The 17,066-nt window shown below is 56.1% G+C and overlaps 7 protein-coding genes across 7 annotated transcripts; 5 read left to right on the forward strand and 2 right to left on the reverse strand.

Annotated features, from left to right (window-relative positions):
- Positions 1-1,635: 1,635 nt before the first annotated feature.
- Positions 1,636-2,662, forward strand: LTHEOB_9469 (Rhodopsin bacterial; the record flags this gene model as incomplete). The annotated part of the gene is made up of 2 exons (XM_035519059.1): positions 1,636-2,152; positions 2,208-2,662. 2 exons carry the CDS (start codon positions 1,636-1,638, stop codon positions 2,660-2,662), a joined length of 972 nt encoding a protein of 323 aa, XP_035368696.1.
- A 552-nt stretch (positions 2,663-3,214) lies between these two features.
- LTHEOB_9470 (uncharacterized protein) lies at positions 3,215-4,462 on the reverse strand (the record flags this gene model as incomplete). Its single annotated transcript, XM_035519061.1, has 1 exon — positions 3,215-4,462. The coding sequence occupies one exon, from the start codon at positions 4,460-4,462 to the stop codon at positions 3,215-3,217; it is 1,248 nt and encodes a 415-aa protein (XP_035368697.1).
- Positions 4,463-5,655: 1,193 nt separating this feature from the next.
- On the reverse strand, positions 5,656-6,560 carry LTHEOB_9471 (Cenp-o kinetochore centromere component; the record flags this gene model as incomplete). Its single annotated transcript, XM_035519062.1, has 2 exons — positions 5,656-6,446; positions 6,497-6,560. The coding sequence occupies 2 exons, from the start codon at positions 6,558-6,560 to the stop codon at positions 5,656-5,658; spliced, it is 855 nt and encodes a 284-aa protein (XP_035368698.1).
- Positions 6,561-7,115: 555 nt separating this feature from the next.
- Positions 7,116-9,246, forward strand: LTHEOB_9472 (MFS transporter; the record flags this gene model as incomplete). The annotated part of the gene is made up of 3 exons (XM_035519063.1): positions 7,116-8,052; positions 8,106-8,847; positions 8,916-9,246. The coding sequence occupies 3 exons, from the start codon at positions 7,116-7,118 to the stop codon at positions 9,244-9,246; spliced, it is 2,010 nt and encodes a 669-aa protein (XP_035368699.1).
- A 1,152-nt stretch (positions 9,247-10,398) lies between these two features.
- LTHEOB_9473 (Peroxiredoxin tsa1) lies at positions 10,399-11,177 on the forward strand (the record flags this gene model as incomplete). Its single annotated transcript, XM_035519064.1, has 3 exons — positions 10,399-10,477; positions 10,543-10,889; positions 10,980-11,177. 3 exons carry the CDS (start codon positions 10,399-10,401, stop codon positions 11,175-11,177), a joined length of 624 nt encoding a protein of 207 aa, XP_035368700.1.
- A 568-nt stretch (positions 11,178-11,745) lies between these two features.
- Positions 11,746-13,868, forward strand: LTHEOB_9474 (SANT domain DNA binding protein; the record flags this gene model as incomplete). Its single annotated transcript, XM_035519065.1, has 3 exons — positions 11,746-12,979; positions 13,217-13,625; positions 13,703-13,868. 3 exons carry the CDS (start codon positions 11,746-11,748, stop codon positions 13,866-13,868), a joined length of 1,809 nt encoding a protein of 602 aa, XP_035368701.1.
- A 1,541-nt stretch (positions 13,869-15,409) lies between these two features.
- On the forward strand, positions 15,410-17,049 carry LTHEOB_9475 (GPI2-domain-containing protein; the record flags this gene model as incomplete). The annotated part of the gene is made up of 2 exons (XM_035519066.1): positions 15,410-16,151; positions 16,277-17,049. 2 exons carry the CDS (start codon positions 15,410-15,412, stop codon positions 17,047-17,049), a joined length of 1,515 nt encoding a protein of 504 aa, XP_035368702.1.
- Positions 17,050-17,066: the final 17 nt, after the last annotated feature.

The following is a 17,066-nucleotide window of genomic DNA, read 5'->3' on the forward strand; positions in this document are numbered from 1 at the left end:
ATGGACATGGGCGATTGGTATGCTGTCGTGCACGTTGTCCGCTCTGCCTTCCCCTCTTCTTGGCATGCAGGGAAGGGAGTGGAGTGGCCCGCCCATCGCCAAGTAGAAGCTTTCCGTTTTTTTGCCAAGTAATTGCGGGTCAATCTAGAGCCGTGAGAGTTATGATCATGGGGATCTCGTGATTAGCTCAGGGCGGCATTTGCTGATTTGTATAATGGCGGTGGTCTCAGAACGTGGTGGTTGAGGAGAACTAAGACACTGCGGTGGTAGGGATTGTCAAATGTCAGACCAAAGTGAAGCGGGGATTAAAGCGGAGGTATTATTTCCTAGCATTGCGGAGAAATACACTCATTTGACCGCTTTTGATATGTTGGTCGTCTTGCTGGTTCTGTTTCTTTTTGGTAACCTGCTAGGTTATACTGCTGCTCTGTCGAATAGACACCGTCGCCTAAGCTGAACACAATCGGGCAGTGATCTGTTCGGCCGACTAGACTCCAGAGTTTCTGGAGAAAGCCAAGAAGCTATTTTCCAGGGAATGCTCGGGCATTGTTCGGACGTGTCGAGTTGATAGAGGAACGGGAGAAAAGTGTGATGCAGAATGTGATATTGGCGATCGGGAGCAAGAAGTGCATCAGATTAATCTCGTGACAGAGATTCTGTGGTGTGATGTTCACCGAGGTGGTTAGCAAGAGTATGCTCAGAGGTGTTGGTTCGGGCGTCTCGGAAGACAGCGATCGGGGTCGAGCCGAGTTCGGCGGCATGCAGCAGTGGGTTCCCGCGGAGGACGGCACGAAGCCGGGGCAATAAGCGCGCGCCATCACCGCGGCCTCCTTCTGGCTCAGGTCTTGGTCTAGCCCGATGGACTGCGGCTGTTCTCCGCTCGCTCACTGCTGGAAACTCCTGCCGACTGCCGAATCAACGACAGCAGCGCGGCCCCGGACCTCATGCCGTCAAAAGAAATGCGGCAACGGCCCTCGGCCTCTTGATAATCGCGATATGATATCACGAGTTCAGCCATGCGATGTATGCCCAGACGCGCAGCACCGCAGCAGACGGAAAATCGCTTAAGCCGGCGGCACCGCAAATTGAGGGTACGAACAGAGGCTGCGGGCACTCGCAGCGGGACGGGTAGGACTGGGGGTCGATGTTTGCAGCGGAGGGGTTGATGGACATCATGCGACGCCGCGACAAGCACTGACTCGCGCTAGGCCGCCGATCCACAAAGCTTAGGTAGGAGCTCCCCCTGTCTAGCGCCAAATGCTCCAGAGCACCGACCACTTTGCATCATAGACGGCTCGTCACCACCATCTACATGTCTGCTCCCAATCGGCCCTCAGTATGCCGCCGACAGCCCATTCACATCTGATGCGGGTCTCGGCCCCTGCCGGATTGGAGCGCTATCACTAATTGTGTTCTGTGTTGTTGCCGCCCACCCCGGCCCAGACGCGGGAACAACGACACTGATTGATTATTGCATGAGCTGCCCGTTAAAGCGGCCATGAGACGTCATACGCGCAGTCTTCGAGCTTTGTTTTGCTCATTTTATAATCCGCTCTGTAGCTCCCCGGCCATCTTTTCCGACACTCCTCCCATCCCCAGAGATCCTCATCTTGCTCTGAGCGCGTCGACACCAGCATGAACTACTTGAACCACTTTGAGCGTCGCAATGACGCTCTGCGCACCAACCCCAACCTTGTCAATGGCAAGAGCGCTGACATTGCTATTACCACCCGCGGCTCCGACTGGTATTGGACCGTCACTGCTATCATGGCTCTGACCACCTTCATCTTCACTGGCCTGGCCCTCACTAAGCCTCGCCAGCACCGCATTTTCCACTATATCACCGCAGCCGTCACTCTGACCGCTGCTGTTGCCTACTTCTCCATGGCCTCGAATCTCGGTTGGACTCCCATTGACGTTCAGTTCCGCCGCGGCGACCACAGAGTCCGCGGCGTCAATCGCGAAATCTTCTATGTCCGCTACATTGACTGGTTTATTACCACTCCTCTTTTGCTCATGGACCTTCTCCTCACTGCTGGAATGCCCTGGCCCACGCTTCTCTGGGTTATTTTTGTCGATTGGGTCATGATTGTCACTGGTCTCGTTGGCGCGCTCGTCAGGAGTTCTTACAAGTGGGGCTATTTTGCGTTTGGTATGTGGTCTCAGTAAAGGAAAAACTGCAATGGCACACGCTAACTCTTCCTCAGGCTGCGCCTCCCTTGTTTACATTGTTTATCAGCTCGCCTGGGAAGCCCGCATCCATGCTAATCGCCTCGGTACCGACGTTGGCCGCGTCTTCCTCATGTGTGGCTCGCTCACCACCCTCCTCTGGATCTGCTACCCCATTGCTTGGGGTGTCTGCGAGGGAGGCAACATCATCGCTCCCGACTCTGAGGCTGTCTTCTATGGAATTCTCGATATTCTCGCCAAGCCTGTCTTTGGCGCTTTGCTGATCTTCGGTCACCGCAACATCGACCCTGCACGCCTTGGTCTCCGCATTCGTGACTACGACGAGGATCCTGCTGTCACTGGTGGCATGGTCGGTCATGAGAAGAAGAGCACCACCAACGGCCAAACCAATGCTGCCACCAATGGCGCCACCAATGGCGCCAACCCCTCCAACGCCGCCAACGCCGAGTCTACCCCGGCTACTACTGTCTAAAGAAGGAAGCGGTTTGAGCAACTTGTTTGCTCTCGACTGCTGGGCACCAACTTTCACGCCTTTGGCATCCATCTATGATACCAAGCGCAGCTTGCTGCAGCTCGCGTCTGCAATCGCCTTTCTTTCTGAATTCCAAGGCGTATTTACCTGCAATATGCCCGTTTCTGCCAAGACAGTTGGATTTTAATGTGAACACGATGTACGGCATGCTACGGAATCGGGAAGTAGAGGAGAATAATTTCAATAAAGTAATGGATTGACTCTCGTTAATGTACACCGGCTCCATGTACATGGTGAGTGTGTTGCAGCCCACCTCGCTGCTCTTTAGAATGGGGCTATGTAAGACTCCCCAAACACGGAGCCATTCTCAATGCTGACCCTTCTTGCTCTCCAATGTTTTACAACACGGATGTCGGTAAGCCGTTCATCCAGTTGACTGTTCGTGAAGTTTTCTCCGCTTGCCTGTTTCAATAATCCACCGTTGCCCCAGACCCCAAAATTCAAAAGACCAATGTGCTTCTCCACTTAATTTCGCGATGTGTTCCCACCACCTTAACCAAGGTGGACGCCACTGACCCCCTGGGCAAGACGGTCAACAGGGCAGTCATCCTCCACGCCATCCATTCCATCGTCGTCATCCTCTTCCACGTCGTACTCGCAGCCGGAGTACGAGTTATCCTCATCTCCAAGCTCACTGCCATCCTCGTCCGTCTCAAGCTCCCTCAGGCTTGAGCACAGCCAGTCAATCCTCGTCATCAACAGCTCCATCCTTGTCTGGCAAGCAGGGATTCCGTTCTCCTGTTCTTCTCCGGTGGTCATCCAGGCCGCCTTCACGCATGCGGTGCTCTCGTCGACGGAATCCTCGGCCCATCCGCAGAGCCTGTGCACCTTTTGGATCTTGCGCACGTCCTTTTCATCGATTTCTCCCTTCTCGAGGCTCTGGATGATGAGCTCTCCCTTGCTCTCGATGCTCTGCTGCACCGCGCGGTAGTAGCGACGCAGCGCGTCGAGCGACATGTAAATCGCTTCCGACAGGTAAACTTCGCCGAAAGCAGTAGCCGTGATGACACCGTCATTCTCATCGTGAAACGCAACGGCAGAGCGCGCGAGCTTCTTGCGGGAATATGAGAGGAGGATGCGCTGCAGTGCCATGGTCTCGGCGCAGGCGTGAATGTCGCTGGCGAAGGCCGCCTCCAGGGTGACTGAGTAGGGAAGTGGGGTGGCATTGAGCAGGGCGAAGCTGACGTCGACAGCGAAAGCGCCCATTTGTCCCGAGATGATCGCGTCCTTGGTATCATCGTGCTTCTTGTTCTGGGGGACCGGGCTACCGTCGGCTGCCGTCTTCTCACTCAGCTCAGTGGTGATGCGAATGGCGATTTCCTCAGCTGCGCGCGTCAGGTCTGACTCGACCTTAATGAAGGGCGACTTGGTGAAGTTCATGGCGTCCTCGTGACGCTTGTGGTCATGCTGGTAGTACTGCTTAGGAGCCGAGGGCATGTACTGGACGTTGAGAAGGCGAGAGCCCGTTGTGTTGGCCTCAGCTTCGCTCATCGTGTGGTCATCCATGATATTCTCATCCGAGAAGTATTCGTCGATCGACAAAGGCGCAAGGACCTGCAGCGGCTGCGAAATTGAGAGTGACTCGATAGCCAAGGCGACGTCGAACTGGTCGCCTGTGAGGAGGTTCATGGCGCGCGCCTTCTCGTTGGTAGAGGCTACGGTATTGCAAGCAGAGCCGTCATGGAAAGCGGCCATCGTGTTTTCACGGTCAAGTCCGAGTTGTCCGTAATCGGAATCCATGGTGCAAGGTCTCAATGTCGTCGACAAAGCTGTGTTGTTGCGAAGGTGCGATTGCAAGGTCGGATACGGTGGAAGAAGAAGAAGAAGAAGAAGAGCTGTAAGGAGAGGAAGAGGAAAGCTGTTGAGAGAGAGAAAAGGAAGCTGTTGGGAGAGGAAGAAAAGCAGAGGCTGGAGGAGGTGAAGTGAGCTTTCACACCTGGTCTTGGCACCGTGCTTTCTGCCTGGCTGGCCGCCATGGAGTTCGACGAGCGGAAGTGAGATCCAATAACCACAAACAGATAACCAATCACAGCAGGGCTATTGCTAACAAGGACTTCTGCCTCCATGGCCGTGGTAGCATATTACACTCTCAATCTTGCAAAGCAGAAAGACAATTGATGCTACCTCGTAAAACCACTTGTGTTGAAATACCTCATAAATGTGCTCCACCAAGACTTTCCTGATTGAGCACCATCGCAGTAAGTTTCCTTGGCTTATAGAAGGCCGGGCCGCCTTTGTCTGAAAACAGGCGGTCAGCTGCTGTGTCTGTGCTACGATGCTTATAACGCCCCTCAAATCAACAAAACCCTCACAAAGCAAGTAGGGAATCGTTTCGTTGATAGTTTGCGAGCATGTTTTCTCACACGCGACCATATAGAGACGCCTTCCGAAAGGCCTCCGCTGGCTGTGAGCAATATCTATCAGAAACCGTTAAAAGTAAGGGTTTCTACAGGATTCAATGCCGCCCATACAGGCAGCTTGCCACCATGCTACTTGCTAAGAGCTCATTTGACGGACAGTGATTCAGTCCAGTTTCCAAACGAACGAGAATCATTGACAGCGCACGATATGGGGCGTAACTACAACAACTGGCTGATAGAACGCAGACTTGAATCAGTGTTTTCCTTAGACGATGATTGAACAACTCGCCAAGTACGATCAACCCATGATTGTCGTAGATATAAGTTGCGAACAGGAAGTGTCTAGATATCCACGAGAAAAGCGTTCCGATCCTAAAAGGGATCATCATCTAGAAAGTTATCTTTCTTTTGTAAATCGCTGTACTAGTTCTGCGGAGTTTTCGCACGAGATTATTGAACCCGACTTTAAAACAGCAGCAACAATTCGTCATGAATATTAATCCCTAAGCAAAATTTTACGCGGTTCATCTCTCATGGTGCTTCGTAAATGTTCTGCGGCTTGCCCAGTAGTCCTCAGTCCACGCCTTGCAGTTTTGTCAAACGCTCCACAATACCGTCCACGCGGTGATCCCCCGCCATTATTGCCCTCTCAATCGCCCTTGCTCGCCCGGTCCCATCCGAATTCCTCGCCACTACCTTCTCAACGATTCCTCTCTTCGACAGCAGAACCCGCGCTGTACTTGAATCTTCCCAACTGATCTCAATCTCCTTTGCGCTCACATCCAACGCTCTGATACAGACGATTCCCGCTTTCCCCCGCTTTCTCTTCATAGACACACTCTCAACGTCTTCCGGCAATCCCGCGTCTTTCCTCAACTTGGTGACCATATCTAAGCGCAAGTGGTGAGAAACTAGTTCCTGCCGAAGCTCCCGTACGAGACGATGGAGGTCCTGGAGCTGGTCCTGCTGTGGGAGATATTTCATTGCAAAACTTCGTAACGGAATGCACGGCGGAATGGTGTGCTTGTGAATACGAAGGGTTTCGCTTTCTGAAGATGGCCGGTTCAAGAGCAGGAAGTAAGGAACAGCGAATCGTCCCTTCACAGAGACCTCGATGCGCACGCCAAGAATCCGGCCGTTGTCAACCGCGTAAGGGTCAGGGTCTTTGACGCGGAACGCAGTGACGCCGGCGCAGGTGCGGTGCAGGTTCTCCAAATTATGCCTCTGCTGCTTTTCGACAATGGCCAAGGCATTTGCTGCGGAAGGGTGAGATCTGGTGTTGGCGCGCTGGATGCGCGCGAGGGTGTTCTGAGAAGAAAGAAGCGTGGAGGAGAGGACGGAACGACGGTGCTCGAGAGACTCGACTGCGGTGTGTTAGATTATGCGACACTGGGACTGCAGCGGAGAAGCGCACTCTGCTGGCGCATGCGCGCGATGTCGCTATCGAGCGGGGAATCCGGCGCAGGCGATGCTGCCATGTTGCTGGTAGAGTGAGTCGGCGGCGACGTCGTATAGCAGCTGCGACAGCGAGTCCTTGTGGATGAAATGATGGATGTTGACAGCCCAGGCGACGATGGCGAACAGAAAGGCAGTCCAGGCGATGACGGCGATGAACAGCGACGCGAGCGAGGGCGTGCGGTGCGCCGGGCTCGGGGCGAAGACGCGCAGGCCGTCGCGAAACCCCGTGCTCATCTTGGCGCGCTGCGACCGGCGGGATGCTCGTGAAACGCGACGTCTGCGGACGCCTGGATTACGCTGCGACAAGCTTCACGGGGTGCGCGGGGAGCCCGCTGCGTTCTTTTTATCTTCAGCTTTTTTGCCAGTCTCCTGACGACCTGCGCTGAACAGACGGTGAACAGCGCACTTTTTTTCACCGCCACCCTTGCGCCCAGCCAGATCTTGCTGAGATCCGCACCTGCGCGCGGCGCGGCGGAGTTCCCCCCCGTACTGGCCACGTTCCGCTTCTGGATACATCATCGCCGACCCGACACTAGAGTTTCCACCACCTAGCCCAACCAATTACCGCTACATGGATGCCTACCACACCAGGCGACTCTCGTCCTCCTCCATCCGTTCCCTTGGTTCCTTCCATCTCTGACACGGCAAACGTCCCGCCCACCTACCGACAGCACGTAAAGCACCGCCGCGGAGCATCGCAGCAAAGCCTCGAGCTCCAAGACCTTCCTTCGAATTCTTCTTCAGCCGCCGCCTCATACGTCCCGCGCATCCGTTCCCACCACGCCCTTGAAACCAATACTCTCCTTGCATCCGACGAATCCGACCTTGATTCGCCCACCGAAGCGCTCATGTCAAAGAGGAAGGGCAGGTCGCCGAATCCTCGAGCTGCTGCCGCGCGCGGCGACTCCATAGACTCGAACCGCAGTAACGGCCACGCCACTGGCGCTATGGATAGCATGCTTGGGCAGCGCCGGAAGCATCTGGGCCCAGACAGCCCTTCCACCGCTTCGCAGGCGTCGCACTTGATGAGCCGGGACAGCTTCACCTTGGACGATGATCCCATGCAGGCAATGACCCACGATGAGGACGGTTCGTCGAAGGGATTCAGCGAACTCCCCAAAAAGGACCAAAGAAACTTTCTCCTCTTGGTTCTGCTCTACTTCCTTCAGGGTGTGCCAATGGGTCTCGCCGGTGGCTCTGTGCCCTTTTTGCTGAAAGCCCACCTTTCATACAGTCAGATTGGTGTCTTCTCGCTCGCTTCATACCCTTACTCGCTCAAACTTCTCTGGAGCCCCATCGTGGACGCGATCTGGACCCCCAAAGTCGGCAGGAGGAAGAGCTGGATCCTGCCGATTCAGACATTGTCCGGCTTTGGGATGCTCTGGCTTGGCGCTCGCGCCGAGCAAATGATGACTGATGCCGGCGCAGATGGAGGCGCGGGAATCTGGGGATTCACCTGGTGGTGGTTCTTCCTGGTCTTCATGTGCGCCACCCAAGATATCGCTGTCGACGGTATGCATACACCAATCCACTCTGTTGATCAGAACGTCACTAATAAACCTCAGGCTGGGCTCTCACACTCCTTTCTCCCGAAAACCTTGCGTACGCCTCGACTGCCCAAACTGTTGGCCTGACTGCCGGTCAGTTCTTGTCTTACACGGTTTTCCTTGCCTTCAACTCGCCCGATTTTGCAAACAAGTGGTTCCGCGCAACACCCAAGCCTGAGGGTGTCATGACCCTTGGAGGCTACTTGACTTTCTGGGGCTGGGCGTATCTGGCCGTAACCTTGGCCCTTGCGTTGATGAAGCGCGAGGAGAGGACCAAGAACAACGACGGAATAGCCGAGGTCTACAAGGTCATGGGCGGTATTCTGAAGCTCAAGAACATCCAGACCTTCATTATTATTCACTTGATTGCCAAGATTGGCTTCCAGGCAAATGACGCCGTCACCAACCTCAAGCTCCTGGACAAGGGTTTTAGCCAAGAGGACATGGCCCTTACCGTCTTGATCGACTTTCCTTTCGAACTCTCCCTAGGCTATTACGCAGGAAAATGGTCCCAGGAGTACCCGCCGATGCAACTCTGGTGCTGGGCCTTTGTCGGCCGTCTGGCGGCAGCGGCGTTTGCGCAGTTTGTCGTCATGATTTTCCCCGAAGGCGGCGTGACAACATGGTACTTGCTTACTGTGATTGTTGAGCATGTGTTCTCGACCTTCATGAGTACAGTAATGTTTGTCGCGATATCGGCTTTCCACGCCAAGATTGCGGATCCGGTCATCGGTGGCACCTACATGACCCTTCTTGCCACGTGAGTGAACCCTGCTTACCCTATCCGTCTACTCCACGATTGCGTGTGCTGATCAAACAATCCTGCAGTGTTTCAAATCTAGGCGGCACATTCCCGCGCTTTTTCATCCTCAAGTTCGTCGACTTCTTCACAGTCGCAACGTGTGTTCCGCCGGAGCATCCACCCGCAGAACTCAAGGGCGACCTTGTCACCTCGGCGTTCTCTTGCGCGCTGGAAGCCGACAAGCACCGTTGCGTGGACGGCGGTGGCGCATGCAACATAGAGCACGATGGTTACTACATCGTCAACGTGCTCTGTATCATCGTTGGCCTCGTGACGTTCTGGGGTTTCATCAAGCCAGCGGCACTCAAGCTGCAGGCTCTGCCACTCAGGGCATGGAGGCTGGCGGGTGCTAGCTAGCTAGGGGAGAAGTCTTGTTGATATCTTTAGATAGAATACTTCCAGAATGGAATTCTTTTCGCGAAAGCGCCAGCTCGGGAAATACTGCCTGCTTTCAGAAACAATTGGCATGATCAGGAGAGCCGCTGTCAACGTCAGTCGATGCCCTCTTGCTGACTTTCCCAACTCGGCAAGAGTTAACGCCTTTGGGCCGTCTATAAAGCTTAACCAGCAGCCGCGGCCAGGGCTCCAGAGACGGCTGGATCATCAAATGCCAATAGTCAAAGCACGTAGGCTGTAAGGTGATACATGCGGCAGCTACAATCGGGTGAATAAGGGCGTCTCTGTCGTGATGGCGCAATGCGGTTCCCCAGGGCCGCTCCAGGAAGGCGCCGATCATCTCCGCGCACGTAAGGACGAGGCGGTAGCACGCGTCGCAGCTGGCAGTGTCACTGGCCATAGCTCCTGACCAAGCGGGCCCACAAGGAGTGCGGGAGTCAAGGTGCCTCGAGCAACGCCGGAAGAGCCTTTCCGCAACTGCACTTGGCGGGCGAGGGACACAGGGCGGCGGTGTTGCGGCGTAAGACGGAAGGGCGAGCAGTCAGCGTGCAGCCGACATCGCGGGGAGCGGCGGCGATGACGCGCGTGGAGCAGGCGGTCTGGTGTAGCAGACGAGCGGCCAGCGGTTAGAAGGTGCCAGAACACAGCCGTCAGTCGGCGAGATACGTGCGCGAAAGGGTGGGCAAACCCGACGTCAAGCGGGCCGATACCACTCGAACAGTAAAGCCGACCCACAATTACATATCGGCTTCGATTACGGCGGCTGCGGCTTGCTGAAGTAATGCAGAGGTTCTGGAATTGCATGGCCGGTATATATCGAGTTTGCTTGTTGCCACGCCTAGATGAGATAGCCGCACGCATTCTGTTGTCATCTGCCGGTCTCGGACTTTTTTTGCCTTAAGGTTGGTGGCCAGCATCCCCCAGGCACGTTTTCCGTTCGGCACGCCGCGACGGGACCATCTGCTGATACAAAGCCCGCGCCCTTTGCTCCGCACTTTCTCTTTTGCTTCCAACTCACTGCCTTGCTCCCCACCACCCCCAGCTAACACGTCTTCTGCCAATTCCGCAGCCTCCGTTCTTGATACCCTCATCTTCCCATCCAAAACCATCACCATGTCTTCCGGCAGCGCCCGCGTTCAGCACCCCGCTCCCGACTTCAAGGTCACCGCCGTCGTTGACGGTGCCTTCGAGGGTAAGTCCGCGTCCAGTCCACCAGCAAGCGTGCTCCCAATTGTCTGACCCGCCTGCATCGCATAGAGATCAGCCTCTCCGACTACACCTCCAAGGGCCAATGGCTCGTCCTTGCCTTCATTCCCATGGCCTGGACCTTCGTCTGCCCCACTGAGATCATCGCCTTCAGCGATGCCGTCCAGCAGTTCAACCAGCGTGGCGTCTCGGTCGCTTTCGCCTCGACCGACTCCGAGTACAGCCTGCTCGCGTGGAGCACCGTTGCCCGCAAGGACGGCGGTCTCGGCGGCATCAACATCCCTCTGATCAGCGACAAGAACCACAAGCTCAGCAAGGACTACGGTGTCCTGATCGAGGACGCTGGCGTTGCCCTCCGTGGCCTCTTCATCATCGACCCCAAGGGCGTTGTCCGCCAGGTACGTAGACCGATTGGCTTGGTGTAGCCGCAATGCAGGCGCATGTTCCACTTGCACGCAGGGCATGGAGCTGACGATTCACCCTTGCAGATCACCATCAACGACCTTCCCGTCGGCCGCAGCGTTGACGAGGCCATCCGTCTCATCGACGCCTTCCAGTTCACCGAGAAGTACGGCGAGGTCTGCCCTGCCAACTGGAACCCCGGCCAGGACACCATCAAGGCCGACCCCGTTGGCCAGAAGGCCTACCTCGACAAGAAGTACGGCGGTGATGCCATGACCCAGTAAACGTCTTTCCTTCTACGAGTAACCAAAAAGGCATGCAAAACAAAAGGCGTGCATGACGGATGACATGGCGCATGGGTGGATATCGGTAGCTGCAGCCAAGCAGTTGGTTCAGCGTTTTGGCTCTCATAGATCGTACCAGTGCGTCTGCGGTTTTGGGGCGGCCCGAGCTACTCATAGCGGTTTCTTTACAGCGGATACCTCTGCGTAGACATAGACCACAATACCACTTCTTGTTTTTCCACGTGCTTGGTTGATGATTGCCGTGAGGGGCGACCCGGCAAGTTTTCGTGGTTGACGCAAAGGGCCCGCAAGAATAAACTTTGGTAACCGAGAGGACCTTTGTTCCCGATACAAATCGACCTGACGGGACACGGCGCTAGTTCCACGCGGTTCTGACGTTTGTCCAAAAACGTTCATCAGAAACATGCTAGGAAGGAAGAGGGTCGGCTGACAGAACGGGCGGGCTCGCTACGACGGTCTGTGTTCGCCTTTGGCGGGCCAAGTCTATCACAACCTCAACCCGCCGCCCCCCTCCGACCCACTTAAAAATCAGACTTCGCACAATGAAATGGAACCGAGAATCCAGTCACTTCTTCTCGACGACAATTTTACCATAGACAACCAGCTGCCATTTCCTCTGGGCGCTTTCACCCAACAACATCAGGCCCAGCATCCTCACGGCCATCACAGCCTTCAGCATGGCTCAAGGCCCGCCCCCGTAGAGCCCAGCGCTCCCCGCCCAGCGAATTTCTCACTCCACGACATTTACAATCCAAACGCAAAGGACTCGCATCGCCATGCCGCCTTCGCAGGCCGGCGGCTGTCCGCCAGGCCCCGCCCGCCACCCTCGCCCCCATCGACCTCCTTAGTGCACGAGCAGCACGCCCAGCACCATCACGCCGCCGCCTCCTCGTCGGCGTCAGCTGCACGCCCGCCCAAGTCTGTGCCGCTAGCCGAGGTGCTAAATGGCAGCGAGCAGACATCGTCGGGCTTCAGCGGGTCGGTCAACGAGCTGTTGCTCGACAACAGCAGCAGCGCTTCGGGCAGCAAAAAGCGGCGCAAGGTCGACGGCGTAGGCGTTGTCGTCAGCGATCAGAATGTCTTCACGCTACCCAAGCCAACACTACCTATCAAGAAAGGTACGCGCCGCCCGCGCATCCCGCCACTGCTGCAGGGCTTGCACCAGCCCCCTCCCAACGCAGGCCTGTTCCCGCCGATTACGGGCGAGAGAGTTACGAGGGAGGGTTGCCCACCGCCCCCGCCACCGCCTTCAGCGACGACGGAAAACACGACAGTGCAGCAGCAGAACCAGAAATCGGCGTCAACTCCGGCGCCTCAGGTGGAGCCGAGGCCGGTGGAGAAGACGGCACCCCCTGAGCCTAAAGGGTTGAGCCCCGGTCGAGATTCAGGGAAGGAGCCGGAGAAAAGCTTGGCCTCTGGGCCTGCCGCTGCACTCAGCGCCACAATCTCGACCAAATCCCAGAAGCCGGAGACGGGCAAGAGGCGGAAAAAGTGGACGGAGGAGGAAACTACTACTTTATTGAAGGGAGTCGCAAGGTTCGGCATCGGGAATTGGAAGAAGATCATGGATTGCCCTGACTTCTCGTTCGATGGGAGAACGGCCGTGGACCTGAAAGATCGGTTCAGGACGTGCTGCCCGGATGAGTATCGGAAGATGAAGACACCCAAGACTGCTGGCGCGGAGCAAACTGCTACAGCTGGTGCGACTGAAGCGTCCACTGCAGACACTGCATCCAGCAAGCAAGTCTCTAGTCTGGTCACATCCAACATCTTACTGCCCGGTCCGTCTAATAGCACTACGAAAAAGAAACGCGGTCCGAAAGTCCATCGGAAGGATTCGCGAGACCTGGCTTCTATCGGCATAGAAGCACCGTTTACGAAGTCGACCCGAAGGGAGCGCCGAGAATTCACAGACCAGGAAGATGCGGCGCTATTGCGTGGCTTTGAGAAACATGGGCCTCACTGGCATATCATTCGCAACGACCCAGATCTTGAACTAACCCATAGGCACCCTACAGATCTGCGTGATCGCCTCCGGAACAGATGGCCGGAGAAGTATGCCGAAGCAGGCTATAAGATCAAATTGAAGGAGAAGAATAACAAGCAGGAGAACCAAGATGATGGCGGCACCGACCCCTCCACTACCGAATCTTCCAAAGACAAGGAGCCCACCAAGAAGGCATCTCTACAACAAGATGACAATGCTGCGCTCACTGCGAGTATGCCGTCGCACGTAAACCCAAACGCCATGACCCGGCCAAAGGCGCCTGATCTGAAAGCGCTTCTCTCGAACTATCCGTTCCCGGATCCATTTACGGGAGACGATGACTTCACCTCAGATCTTCCTTTCGAGGGCGAATGCAGCCCGGTGATTTTGAGCAGGGACATCTTCTCGTATGCCCAGGGTCAACCCAGCGCTTTCGATTTGTCTGCCAACACCCATGTCGATCACAGCCACATAAACCCCCTGGATACACTCAAGATTCCAAGAATGTCCAGCTCAGCTCAGCAGTCGCATCCAAATGCGAGCCTGCCCCCTCTCTGGCTTTCTGCTCCTCTTACTGCCGGCCTTTCCTCGAGTGCTGGGCCCAGTATGCTGCCAGTATCATCATCAGCATCGGCGTCGAGAAGCATTGCCACAGCTCCCAGCACAAGCACAGCTGGAGGTAATAACAGTGGAACAGTCAATCTTCCTGGCCCGGCTGATCTACTAATGGGACTGGACCTTGACAGCAAGAATGACGGCCATACTTCGAACTTCCTCTGGGACGATGGTCCTCGACCACTGTTTGAATGATACTTTTGGCGACGAGGAGGAGTGGACGCGAGAGGTGTTTCCTCTCACGGCTAGGTGTGTGTGAAAAAGGCGTTCTGGTTTGCATGTTGTTACCTGAACGCAGTCTACATCCGCCTTACAAGTCGCGCTCCCAGCTTTCTTTTTTCTTCTCTTCTCCCTGCGCTGTTGCAGTGACACCGTTTTTTGTCCTACTTCGTCTATTGCGTGATACCCTCAGCGTACAAAGCGTTTGTTTACATGACACCCTCCTCAGTATCCGTGTCTCCCTAACGCAGTGGGAGATTCGTTTGTCACTGGAGGAAGAGCAAAACCCATCGTGCCAACCTTTCTTCGTATTTGACCAAATGCTGGAGTTTCCTTCAAAGCTATCTCCCTTGGAGGAAACTGGCTGGCGCGGTGGGACATATATACCGGTGAAAAGTTCGTCTTTCGAGCCGAACAAGTTGCAATCAATATATTCTCAGGAATGCTTCTATCGCAGTCACCTTCCTATCCTGATGACCACGTCATGTTGCAAACTTACTACTCTCTCCCACGCATGCCCAGAGTTGATGGGCCACTACGCGAGAAGACTATATGCGCCTGTTGCAAGTATAGTAGGTCTATGGCTTAGCGAAGCTGATTCGTGGCTGGAAGTTCTTCCACTCGTATTTTGGCTACCGAGTTAATGCCCCCGTCCTCTTTGCGTGACGCGCCCCACCGCCTTAGCTCGCCTAGCGTCTCACAATCGCAGCGTGCGTTAAGACGAGGGCTCGGCTAGGCATAAGATGCAATAGTCTGCGCACGCTTTAGGCATTTGTGGATTCCTGCGAGGGAGTAGCTGTTTCGCCGTGATGATTGCGATGTTGGAAGTTCCGGGCTGATATTCTAGTTGCAGAGACGTGCAGATGTTCTTTCAGAAGCTGGTGGTTAAAACACAGGAAGTTTCTATTCATGTGATAACGCTCTTATTAAGCATCCTGCTGCCCAAACCTGGGTTGCCTGCAGCATCCGGGTGTGCTAGGAATTTCTGACTTTGAAATGAGCGCAACATATCAACAAGTCGGTCTCATCGACCGCTTGCTGACGTGGATGCTTGCTCAGCTCCACGGGTGCCGGGTGACTGGCACTTACACAGGGTCCAGAGGTCCAGAGCCGCAGGGCATCAACCTCGGAACCGCGTGCTATCTGCCTCAGCCATTGAACCCAATATGATACTGCAGAAAACTTACGAAGCTGAATTCCGCCCTCGCATGTGCTGCAATCCGTGGCCCATTCCACAGCAGCAAGGGCAGAGCACCTCCTCACCTCGCGCCGCAACAAGCACCGCTAGCCCGGGCATCCCCCGACGGGCATGCACCATCCGCGAGGGACGTCATTCGCCGGCGACGACGCGTCTGCGCTGCTGCGCGCGACCTCCCTTTCCTCGAACCAAATGTCTCCCACAACACCCTCATCCCTCGACAACGACGATGACGACGACCACCGCGGCGGCCGGGCCCAGCGCGTCTCCCTTTCCACACCGCGCGCCGCCACGATAGCCAATGGCGAAGACGTGTCTCCGACCTCCTCCGCTCCGCAGCAACCGCCCGCAACCGCCGCAAACTCTCCGCCTACCGCTGCAACGACCGCGCACCACTCTCCTTCCACCTCGACGACGACGGCCAGCCACAAGTCCCACCACCACAAATCCTCCTCCCGATCGCACCGCTCGCAGCACGGCAGCCACAGCCACCATCACCACAATTACCCGTCCACTGCGGGCAAGCCCGACCCTTCGCGCCTCGCGCCCGAAGACGCTATTTTCCCGCCTCCGCCGCGGATATCCCCACAGGCTGCGGCGTCGCGCCGGGCGCTGGTGCGCTCGTTCGAGGGAGAGGCGGAGGCGGAGCAGCACCAGCAGCGGCAGCAGCAGCAGCACCAGCAGCTGGTCGTGCCAGGCGAGAGCGGCGCGAATAGCAGCACTGCCAGCGGGAGTGGTGGTACCGGTGGCGGTGGCGGTGGTGGAGGCGGGAGCAGTGGCGGTAATGCTGGCGGGAGTGGAGGAGGAAGCGAGTCGTCCTCGGCGGCTGGTCGGATCATGGAGCAGCGGCGGAAGCGCGAGAGAGAAAGGGGGAGAAGCGGGAGCAGGCGGAGGAAAGGCGCATGGAAAAAGCTGCTGTGGGTGAAGCAGTCGTGTGAGTGTCTCCTATGGTTGTGCGCTGCGGAGGGTCGATGGCTCTCATGCATTCATGCAGTTCTGCACCTCTGATGTCTGCTTTCGGGGGGATGTAGCCGAATGCTAATATGCTACGAAATACAGATCCGGATAACTACACAGACGAGGAAACTTTCCTTGATCATCTCCAGCGGAACCCGCGTCTCCAGCCATACGAGTTCTGGCCATTGGTCGGAGATTCAACAGTCATTGTACAACACGTAATGTCTGTGGCCGTATGGATATCATGCTTCTCTGGCATCGTGCAGGAGCGTGTTACTCCCTTTATAGTGGTCTGCGCTGGCAGTGCGCTGACGGTCCTCGGCTGGCTTCTTTGGGACTACTGGGTCTCGCAGGAAGAAGACGTGGAGATGACAGCCAAGGTGGCAGCACATGCGATAGCGGCGGCTGAAGCTGCGAAAAACGAGGGGATGCCCGCGGAAGAGGCAACAAGCAGCGCGAGTTCTGCCAGCTCTGCCGTTGCAGCAGGACAGGGGAGCTCGGGCCTGGGTCTGCTGGCTCCCACCGCGAATGCTCCTGGCGCTAGGACAGCTCATTCCAGAGGCGGAAGTTTGGCATCAGTTGTTTCCAATGGCTCAGCAGTGTCGGCCATCTCGACGGGCCATCCTACCGGCGACCCGACGTTTGCAACAGCGTACCAGCCGCCGCACGGAGAGCCAATGTCACCACGAAATCAGAGGCGCTGGGCTACAATCAAGTCCGCCGTGCTGATTTACTGTGTGCTGCTTGGATTGAGTCCAATCCTCAAGTCCCTGACGAAGTCAACAACAAGCGACTCCATCTGGGCTATGACTAGCTTTTTGACGATCATCAACATCTCTTTCTTCGACTATGGTGGCGGAGTAGGTGCAAAGTAAGTTGATTCATTTCCGTC

This window comes from Lasiodiplodia theobromae, assembly GCF_012971845.1.
Source record: "Lasiodiplodia theobromae strain AM2As chromosome Unknown scaffold_32, whole genome shotgun sequence".
Classification (NCBI taxonomy): Eukaryota; Fungi; Ascomycota; class Dothideomycetes; order Botryosphaeriales; family Botryosphaeriaceae; genus Lasiodiplodia; species Lasiodiplodia theobromae.